The sequence below is a fragment of the Gambusia affinis genome, linkage group LG15 (assembly GCF_019740435.1).
Source record: "Gambusia affinis linkage group LG15, SWU_Gaff_1.0, whole genome shotgun sequence".
NCBI classification, from domain to species: Eukaryota; Metazoa; Chordata; class Actinopteri; order Cyprinodontiformes; family Poeciliidae; genus Gambusia; species Gambusia affinis.
The window spans coordinates 26,186,143-26,197,509 of NC_057882.1; the positions used below are offsets into that span (position 1 = coordinate 26,186,143).

Genomic DNA, 11,367 nt, shown 5'->3' on the forward strand with positions numbered 1-11,367 from the left:
TCCGATTATTCATTGCAAACATTTATTACATTTTGTAATGATGCAAACAACAGCAGGTCCCATTCATGTTGGAACATCTCATTACTTATTCATGAGGGATGAAAGAGACACAAAGGGACAGGGACAGATTAAAGTATATTATGCACATTTCCATTGTTTCCTTAAAAAAACAAAAAACATGACAATCATCTCTAGTTGGTAATTTTGGCATCGTGTTCCCTCGTACAGAGATAATAATAGTTCTTAAAAATAATCAAAAGAACAAGGCATGCATAATAGTTCCTGTTAATGCACATATTTCAAAGGTTACCACTCAGAAATAGAAAATCCATGTACGATGTTTGTGTACATTTCATATATTTATATTTAATATGGTCCCTTTGTCGGAGGTGTCCTAGGCCTGTCTCCACTGTTTTCACCAAATTCACCGTCAAAACGTCTCACTGGCTTCTAATATTGCCTAATTTTAACCAGCGTCTCTTTATTCCTCCCTCGTCTCTTTATGGCGTGTTACAGTCAGCCGATTTGATTCCTTTAAATATCTATCTTTGCGTCAGCTGAACTTTGTGATATCTACATAATTTTATCAAAGAGTTATAGCCAGTATCACATTCTATTTTAAAAGAAAAAACAAAAAGAAGTTGGCTCCATTTTAAAAAGGGAGCCTGCTCAGAGGCCGGACAGAAAGAGATATGGATCTAATTTATGATACACTAAGATAAACGCACTGCTCCATTCAAATACACGGGGAAACAGCCAAATGTGTGATGGTGAGGGCAATTTTTAAATGTACTCAAACCATGTTAAAGAAAGCAACAAAAAGAAAACACTGATTAAACACAACGTGGAATGAATTTTTCTGTTAAAAATGTACTGCTGTGTGGCCGTCTCTGAGTTTGGGGGAAGGAAGGAGTTTATTTAGCAACAGAATCAAACAGATTTTAATTTCTGAGTCTGTTGGAAGAGGAGGACAGCAAACGACAGACACGGTGTAGAAAAGATTCAACCATTTCAACGTGAACCCCTCTCTCTTGGAAAAAATGAAATAAAAATAAAGAGATGATGATGAAAGTGAGTGTGTCTGAACCAAATGTTCGACCAATAAAAGTCTATTGGGGTCGAGTCGTACTGGTTTCTCTGGAGGCGAAGGCAGACTTGATTAACTGAACGGGGCTGAGAGGATGATGATGGCGGCGTCTGGAACGGCTGGTTGTGGCGCCCCCTAGCCGATGGTGTAGTGGGAGGCGGGGCCTGGTCTAGTCGATGTACTGGGACAGCCAGCGGAAACCCTCGCCGTAGCCCTGCCGCTTCAACACGCTGCACATGAAAACCTCCAGCGGTCTCGTGTTCAGCTCCTTCATGGGGACGTTGCCCTGGAAACCAAAACAGGTGAAAACGGTTCACGTTTTATCCAACAGATCAGCGTTAAGCAGCAGAGTTAAACATCAGGAATCAATTACTAACCTATTGATTATTCTGACAAATTTTACAAATTAACTAACCACTTTAGCCGTTTTTATACATTAAAAATACCTGCTGTAAAAAAATACTCATGTATTTAGTTTTAATAAAGGTGTACAGATTTATCAGAGCCAATTTTCTAACTTTTAGATCGGCTGATAATCTGTGGATGAATTTCTATGAATCATCAGATGGAAAATCGTCTCACAGCCTCACTGGGTTCTGCTGTCACAGCGGCGTCACTTAAACCCTCTACTGCTTTGGCTTGATTACTATTCTAACTAACTAATTATCAGAATATTAAATCATTTATGAAATCATTCTTTCAATAAATGATTCATTGTGATTAATCCAATTAATTATTAAAATAATGTTTTATTTTCGTTTCTCTTTGTATTGTAGACTGAACACAAACGGATCTTTGTAGTTTTAAAGTTAATTTGGCCTCTTAAACCTTAAACATTAGAATAATTTTAAACATTTTAACACTGAACTGATCACTTTGTTAAAGAGCTGAAGAAGGTTGTTAATAAATTATTTTATTTTTGAGAGACGTTGTTGATGTTTAATATGAATATATTTATAAATTCACTCCCTCTATTGTTCTATAACTCACCAGGCAGGTATTCATGAATCAACTGAGAGCTGATTGGCTGTTATTTTCTGATGATCAACCGATGATGAATAAAAGAGGTTCAACAACAAATGGAGTCCAATAGAAAATTTTAATCTGATGTGACGTTTTCCATTCTCACATTTCCATATTTGAAAAACCTGAATCCAAATTCTGTTTTCAAAAACATTTGCAGAGTGTAAAAAAAAAAAGATTTTGTTCCTCGTTTATTGGTGTCAGTCTTTGAGTTATTCTAGCTTTTGATTTGTTTAACCATGAAGCAGATCGTTTGCTCCGTTTCCTCACCTTGCCTGTCGTCTGTCCGTATAATCCAAAACATTCGCGCAGCTTCTCCTCGCTCACAGCTTCAGGCCTGTCAATTTTGTTGCCAAGGATTAAGATAGGCACATTTCCGATGGTCTCGTCTGTCATTAACGCCTAGAAAAGAGCATAAAAAAGAGCTATAATTGTAGATCATCACTGAAACAGTAAATGTGAGATTAAATCCCAATCCCAGCAAAAAGCATCTTACATATTTAATCTGTAAAATCTAGTAGAAATCCAACAATGATTTTACTAATGTTTTTTTTATTTTTTAAAATATGTTGTTAAAGTATTTTACAGATGGATTTTACCTTTATCCAAATCCTGTCACAGTTTTTAACAAAATAATTCAAAGAAAAGCCACAGAAAAGCTGAAAGCTCAGAAATGTGATGATATGTAAAAGTTATTGCTGTCGGTTATACAGACTCTGTGTTTACATATGCAGAATCAAACTCCTCGACTGGCAAAGAGCTCAGAAATGGCAGAAAGCTGAATGTTTTCATTCTCAGATTAACCTTCCTATCTGTGCTGGAGGAAGACTTTGTGTCACATGTGCAGAAGTTTCCCAAACCGAAACGAGAAATCTGAAATATTCACCTTTCTGTCACAAACTATTCCATCACTAAAAGCAGCCGACACTCACATCAAGTTCTGCTTTAGATTCAGCCATTCTCTGAAGGTCTGCACAATCCACGATGAAGACGATCCCGTTAATGGCAGGGAGGTAGGTTTTCCACACTCTCCGGGCTGCAGAGGCAAAAATAACCAACTTGTCAAGTAAACTGAAGATGAAAATAAAGAAAATCTCAATTTATGTATAGAACCACTGCATGTTATAGTTTACAAATGGAAATTTTGATCATGTGCTAGAGGGCAAAAAGACGATGCTTTTCCCTCTATAGCAGCCCTGCAGGAAAGAGAAAATAACACAGAAAAAGTGCTGAAGAACAACTCAAACCACTTTTATTCTTGCTACACACAGACTCGTTGCTATAGCAACAGACAACCCCACCACTATAAGAAGATTCAACACTAAAAAACACTCAAACTTTTCCACAAGGAGCAGAGCATTCAGTCTGTTACAGTTTTATGTTTTCAAGCTCAATGTTTATTCAGTGATTATTAACAATAACCGCTGTGGTGAATTAGCTACTGCTGCTATTCGGTAAGCTAACACACTGGTGGTGAATTAGCTACTGCTGCTATTAGGTAAGCTAACACACTGGTGGTGAATTAGCTACTGCTGCTATTAGGTAAGCTAACACACTGGTGGTGAATTAGCTACTGCTGCTATTAGGTAAGCTAACACACTGGTGGTGAATTAGCTACTGCTGCTATTAGGTAAGCTAACACACTGGTGGTGAATTAGCTACTGCTGCTATTAGGTAAGCTAACACACTGGTGGTGAATTAGCTACTGCTGCTATTAGGTAAGCTAACACACTGGTGGTGAATTAGCTACTGCTGCTATTAGGTATATTAGGTATTAGGCTATTCTGACCTTGTTATCTAGTTGCAGTTAGTAGTAAACCAATGCATCCATTTTTCTTTTACATTCCTGACTTACATTTAAGATTTAGCGCGTTATGTTGACAATTTGACGGCTAAAACCCATGCTAGTCATCGTTAGCAAGGAGCTTTTTCGCCATCCAGCAGGAAGCTGCGGGCAGGATCTTGTGCATGTGATGCCACGCTGCAACAGGTCTGAGTGGATGTGTATGTATAAAAAATGAATTACACACCTTGTGCGTGGCCTCCAAGGTCAAAAGTGGTGAATGTCATACCAGCAATCGTCAGCTCCTCTGATGCTGGGGAAAGAAACCAAAAACCCAGATTTACAAACTGCTGCATTATGTTTCTAAGTCTTTGTATGTGGAAACAACTCACTTGGGTGTAAAGTTGGAACATGCTGTCCCAGTCTGTCATCTTTGAGCATGTGCAGTAGCGTCGTTTTCCCTGCATTGTCCAGGCCAAGAAATACTAACTTGCCCGATTTCTTGTACAGTCCTAAAATTAGAAGCAAACTTAGATTTTCAAGTCATAACAAATTTTAAACCTAAACAAAAAAACTTTGCCTTTTCCATCTTAAAACCTCAAAGGGTTACAAAGGCATAAAAAGAAAACAAGCAATTACAATGGATCAAAATAAATAAATAAAGTAGTTAAAATAAGCATCTAAGAAAATTAACCAAACATTTTGGTAAAAAGAAATGTCTTTTTATATTAAACAAAAATATTTCTAGTGCATGCTACAAAAAAGACAAAGTTTCTGTTCTTTGTTGCTTTGGTTTAAATTGTTTAAAGGAAAAAGAACTAAAAGCAAAATCAACAACATTAGATCAAGTTCTTAATTATCTGTTATGTAACTATGGAAACACATATGCAATGCTACAAATAAAATAAGTTGAATAAAACTAATTTCATGAAGAATCCAGGTCCTGCACCAGGGCTGCTGTCTGACTCCTGAGTGAGCTGATATTTTTAGAACGAGTCGCTAAGAACTGAGAAAAGAACCAAGTGGGCAAAAAGCATCATGTGAAGCACTTCCTGTTGTCTTGTTGGCAAAATGTGCACCACAAAAAAACATGCTAATGAGTTTGTTGCTTCACATTTTCCTCCACTGCTGTGAGTGAAGTTTATAAAACTCTGGACTTGATGCAAGAACAGTAACATTTCTCTAAACTGGGCTGAATAAACCGGATGAAAGGTGCAAACCGAAGCCGCTCCTCACTCAGCTGAGTCAGCACAGCGAAACTCAGAGGATTTTTAAGATTTGTGGCTGAGTCAGCGCCGCTGAACGTCATCGTTACTCACAGCGCTCTGAGCAACCTGTCAAACTGGGAGAACTGGAACAATCGCTGCATGTCACTCTGACTGAAACTGGAGCAGTGCACTGGGGAGAAGACCTAGTGGTACACTTCAGGAGATCTAACGCTCGCATCAATCTAGAGTCTAGTCCAAACCTAGAGCAGATGGGGGAGGGACTTGTGTTTCAAAATTATATTTCCTTGGTTTGCTTTAAGAGATTAAGATTACAGAAGAGGGTTGGGGCCACTGGAAAAATGATCTGACTTTAGACTCAGAATTTCTCAAGATTAAATTCAGAAGTTTAAAGAAAAAAGTCAGAATTCAAGAGAAAAGAAACTAAAAAGGTCAGAATTCAGAGGAAAAAAAACAATTGTAATTCTAAAGAAGGAAAGTCAGAATTTTTATCCCCGTAAAACTAAATAAAATAAAAACTCAGAATTCTGAGATAAAAGATATAAATCATATTGTTTGTTGTTTTTCAGTGGCTCTAATCGTATGAACTTCCCAGACAGACAGGTTGACGTTCTTCTGTTCGATGTTGGGGTCAAAACATGTAAAAATCTCAGCAGACTCTTAATGATTCCCAGGAACAGACGACTGAATATTTCAAATATCAAACTAAATCAAATCAGTTGTCATTTCTTTGTTTTGGTTACAGAAGAAAAAACTTGCAATAATGTTGGTAATTTTTAAGCCAAAGATATGAGTTGTTATTTAACCCAACACTGTTTTTTTCTGCCAGGTGTAAATTTCAGCTGTAGGGAAAAAATTAAATGAATTCAGCATTTGCTGAAAAGATTTTGGCAAACAAACAAATATCTTTTACTGGTAATTCTCTTTTGCTGCACTAAATGTCCATTAGTATATTAATTATTAGCAAAGCATCCCTGACTACAGGATGTTTACAGAATTAGTCGATATTCTTTGCTGTCTCAGCAGTTCTCTGTACAGTGATACTGAAATGGCAACAAGCAGCAGCTTCACCAAAACTTTACCTCAAACCTCCAGCTCTGCTCTGTATAATTAGGCAACAATTTTCTTTTTGTTCTTGGCTTTCTCTAGGTATAAGAAGCTGTTATAGTATCTCCAGGACTTTAAAACTCACCTAAAAACTGTAGTACGCTATTGAAACCGCTATAAATCCAATCGAATAGGAATGACATATCCGGAGCTGTTGAATTCTGCAAGACAAAACGAAAGACAGAAGAAGTCATTAATGGAAAAACAAATAGAAGAAACACAAAATGTTTTGTTTGTGTGAATCTAGTTCCTTCGGTTAACGCCTCACTCATCCAAAACACTAAATAAATACAGGAACGTTTCAGCACTTAAACTGTTCTGGGAACAACCTGAACAGTTATCTTAACTACAAATGAACTCTAAATGGGATTACAATTAAAACAGAGACTGAAGCAAAGACAGTATACCTTTAATTTAATCAACTCTAATATCATTTATTATTATTATTAATAATAATAATAATAATAATAATAATAATAATAATAATAATAATAATAATAATAATAATAATAATAATAATGCAATTTTATTTTTTGGAGACAAATCACAGGAAAGAAAGTTTTCTTTAATAAAAATCTATTGCAGCAACATTGATTAGAACAATGAAGCGTTTCTTCACCTAATGATTAACTTTTGTTAAAATCAGAGAAACACATCTGGAGCAGGAAAACAATCTGGAAAATCCTCCAAACTAAAGACCGTTTTAGAAATCGCTAGAACTGTAAAGTCAAGAGCTCATTATGATTCATATAACTTTAACGGTTTCTTATCACCTTATTCTACTTTTTACAAGCTTGTAACTCATTTTGTCTGTGATTAAATACCAGAGGAGGCAAAGTATCCAAAAACTATACTCCAGTAAAAGTAGAAATACTTCAACATAATTTTACTCAAGTCTAAGTAAAACGTAACCGCTCAGGAAATAACTCAAGAGTAAGAAAATGTATTTGGTAAAAAGTTTATTCAAGGACTGAGTAACAGATCAGATTATCAATCATTTAGTATTGAAACTTTCAGGGTTTCCCCCAGAAAACTTGCTCAGCCCGGCGGTCAGGGCAGGAGGAAAAGTAAAAGTATTACAGGGTAATTACATGTTATGGGAAAACATAACCAGTGAAACACTATTTAAACACATAACTAGTCTAAAAACAAATCAAAAAATACAATCAAAATAAATATCAATTATTTGCACTTCTGTTTAATCCAAATTAAGTCAGCGGCTCCATCAGGCCCCCAGGGCTTCAGGGGCCAGAAATGATCATATTTTAACGTAGATATATGAATCTAACATTTGTTTATTGAGACGATCAATGCTACTAAATTTGATTCGATGGTTTCAGCAATAGAGATGAAAAGATTTTAAATTGCTTAAGATGGAAATTTAATTTCAAGGAGCTGAGAAGTTTACTTTGTAAAAAATGTTTTGTTACCATAGCAACAATCTGATGCTGTGAGTTTAATCTTGTTTTTTAGCTCCACTTGTTCACAAATACTAATTAGTAAACTGCAAGGGAACTTGCAATATGAACTTATCTTTTAGGAATAAATCTGCTCTGCCAATGAAACTCTCAGAGCAACAGAGACAATCCAGCATAATAATAATTTAAAAAAGCCATTTTTAAAAATGATTAATTTCCTAAAAACAAGCTAAGCTTAGCCAGGTGTGGAGGGAGCTAATCAGGCCTGGTGGGCTGCCAGGCTTATAATGCACTGAGGGAAACCCTGAAATTACATCATCAGACAGACCAAAATATAAAGTTATGCAGAAATTTGGTATTTTGAGGACCAAATTACAATAAATCATACAACAAAAAAATAAAACAAAACCAGGCAAAATAAAATGTTTCTGAATCAGCTTCTCTGAATCAAATCTTCTGGAACTGCAGGTGTGTGTCTGAGTCTGGTGGATCTTTGGTTAAAACATGTTTGTTTTTCATTCAGTGGGAAGAAAATATGAAAATTTTACTCAAGTAAGAGTAGAGATTCTTCATAATAAACTTACTCAAGTAAAAGTAAAATGCAGTAAAAACACTCCTAAAGTACACTTAAAATAAATCATGTAAATGTAACTGAGTAAATCCAACTAGTTACTAAATACCATAAGTCAGAAGGAGTTATAAAATGAAAAGTGTCCTCGTTAAGGATTGCTCACTGCTGATATCCAACCCCATCATCATCATCAGTGACTGATCCTGAAGCATATAGCGCGGTAAGGCAGCACTGACCTCCAGTCTTAATTACGCAACGTTTAAACAACTCCAGGGCTAAAGTATAAGGTAGACAAAGGTCAAGATCAGACAAATACAACAACAAAAAAAACCTGTTAAGCGACAGACCAGCTGATGTCAGATGTGTAAGTGGTCTGATGCACCAGAGAGGGAAACTAACTAAAGTTGAGACATTTCTTAAAGCTACAACAGAAACTTGAATTAAAGTCTCTGGAGTTCAGAGCGTCATACTGAGGCTTCACTCAGAATATGAATCTAATCTGTTGCACAGACATTTTATCTACATGCTGCTTACATTTTTACTCAGGCTGAAATTTGTCACAGGTCTGAACTAATTGTTCTGTTTCTATTTTCTATGGACTTCAATAAAGTCAAACTGTTCACTAATATAAACAATGATCTGATAAATGTGATTAATATCCACTGACAATCATTTCTGGATTTGCACCTCATTAATTTCCAATTTCAGACAGCCTTTGTAAATTAAAATAAATTGAATGAGATATCCATACTGTAAAGAAAATTGGTTCAATTCATCTGACCTTTTGACCCCAGTTATTACAACCAGTATCACCTGATGAGATTACACATGCTACTGCTTTATGGAAAGGATAAAGATTCAACAGTTTTCATTTTAGCCTAAATGTTATTACAACAAATCAAACAAATATCAAAAACCTTGATTAGATTAAGAAAAACAGGAGTTAGGATGTAAATCCTGTTACAACTCCTAATGATAACATCACAATCACTAGTGAACAAAATATATTTTCACAGTTTAGGTTTCCAAATCAAACAGATTTTAAATACTTTTGATAACATCACAATCACTAGTGAACAAAATATATTTTCACAGTTTAGGTTTCCAAATCAAACAGATTTTAAATACTTTTGATAACATCACAATCACTAGTGAACAAAATATATTTTCACAGTTTAGGTTTCCAAATCAAGCAGATTTTAAATACTTTTGAGGGACTCAATCAGTGTTTGTTTACTATTATAACAAACTACGAAGGCCAGTGTAATATCAAAAATGTTATCTTATTACAAATATTTTATAATGCCATCCTACCAAAAAAATTTAACTTTTAAAAGTGTGTTTGTATTATAACGTCTGTCGTTCCTACATGTTATGAACATGCAACAACAGAAATATGCTATATTTCTGCCCTAACTTTACACAACAATGTTAACGTTAGCTCAATCCATTTAAATGTACACCCATGTAACAGTCTCTGCTAACAAAATAAAAACCACTAGCTACTCTGGGATCGTGTGAAACCTACTTAGGGCTGTCATACTTCAAAAGGTTTCATAACATTAAAATAAGAAGAAGCGACATTTTAGGCTACGTGAGAAAAGACCTATAGCTTATGAAAAATTCATACAATGTCATAACTCTTGTTTAATTTAAAATGATCGGTAACAGATATTTTAGATCAACATCACTTAACGACCTGAGAACAAGCTACGTGTCATATTCAGTAGGCGACGTCGTTCCGAGTTGCTACTAGCGGCGCTAGCTAATTAGCAGTTAGCTAGACAAATAGTTATCTGATTGCCTAAATGCAGCTGAATTTGGGGTAACAATTGTGTTTCTCAATATAATATTACTAAGAACTGTTATTACGCTAGGAATAATACATGTGTAGTTCATATCAAGTTTTAAAAAGCTCAATCGACGCAAAAGAGGAATGCTAATGTAGCATCGTTAGCTACCGGGGAAACAAGCTAAAAAAGCCGACTGCTCACCTCCGTTTTTGTTGTGAAATATGATCAAAAAAACTTACCGGTTGTTTAGATGTAGATTTATTTACCAAGTGCCTAGGCTCTAACAGTCATGTAAATTAATCTGTCGGTCAAAGGAAACAGGGAGAGCGGCTGTCAGGTCTTCCTCAGCCCTTTCGTATTTTGTTACTGAGCCACGACACTGGAATGGCTGTCCTGCTACTCCCCAGCCGCTTCCTGCTGGTGTCTCACTGTCAGTCTTCCGGCAGGAGAGCTGAAGTAAACCAACACCCGAACGTTCCGATATTGTCAATTCTACAAATTTACACTTAATGCAAAAATGTATGTTTGTATGCTGGTATGTTTAGTCTAGTTTAGAATAGCTACCATTCAGTATCATTAAATAAAAAGTTAAGCTTGTATTTAAACAAGAAGTGAAACTTTTTGTATTTAAAAAGTTTAATAAATATCTATGGTGGGTAACATCTGTACAATTTTAATGATTTTATTGTCATTACATTGAAATAAAGAAAATAAAGAAAGGAACAAGAAAAGTAATTAGAATAATTAAAACTAATTAGAATAATTCAAATAAATATAAAATACAGAACATGAAAGAAAAACAAACAAATAAGAAACAGAAATAATTGCAGCTAAATAAAACAACTTGAATTACCAAGATAAATAAATAAAAACAAATACAAGAAATGTTTTTATTTAAACAGATTTAAAGAAGTGATATGGAAAATAAAAAAAATCTTAATGCCTCATTCTGTTATTCATATTCTGGTTATGTTTTTCACTGTTTCCCTGGTTTTCCACAGCCATTATAAACTTTGCCTCTTCAAGAATCACTCATGCAACAGGAGGAATTTCTCATTTTCCCTTTATTTGTCCAGTAAAGATGGCAGATCCAGCACATTGTTTGCCTCAGTTAGCAGAACAGAACATGCACAGAAAGCAATGCCTTTCTCTTTTGTTGTGGTGTTTTTACTCTTTTGTATTTCATTTCTTGTCTGACCTGTTTTTGTTGTTATTTAAATGTGTTTTTTAATAGTATTATGCAGTTGGTGCAACCTTTTTCACTGTATCTACACGACTGTTGAAAAGTGGTTGATGCATTGTTGTATGTTTACTTTATTTAATAACAGTTTATAATTAATTGAAAAGTAACAGTTATAT

The 11,367-nt window shown here is 35.1% G+C and overlaps 1 protein-coding gene across 1 annotated transcript; it reads right to left on the reverse strand.

Moving 5' to 3' along the window:
- sar1b (secretion associated, Ras related GTPase 1B) lies at positions 1 to 10,487 on the reverse strand. Its single transcript, XM_044141478.1, has 7 exons — positions 10,248 to 10,487; positions 6,312 to 6,387; positions 4,286 to 4,405; positions 4,141 to 4,206; positions 3,043 to 3,146; positions 2,381 to 2,512; positions 1 to 1,373 (listed from the first exon to the last, which is right to left on the reverse strand). Exons 2-7 carry the CDS (start codon positions 6,367 to 6,369, stop codon positions 1,257 to 1,259), a joined length of 597 nt encoding a protein of 198 aa, XP_043997413.1. The 5' UTR covers positions 6,370 to 6,387; positions 10,248 to 10,487; the 3' UTR covers positions 1 to 1,256.
- Between the last annotated feature and the right edge of the window lie 880 nt (positions 10,488 to 11,367).

Coding starts and splice junctions, on each gene's coding strand:
- sar1b (XM_044141478.1), bottom strand. CDS start 6,369: ATGTCATTCCTATTCGATTGGATTTATAGCGGTTTCAATAGCGTACTA. Junction 3,147..4,140: donor CCTTGGAGGCCACGCACAAG/GTGTGTAATTCA, acceptor TTGCCTCTGCAG/CCCGGAGAGTGTGGAAAACC. Junction 2,513..3,042: donor AATCTAAAGCAGAACTTGAT/GTGAGTGTCGGC, acceptor GCTCTTTTCTAG/GCGTTAATGACAGACGAGAC.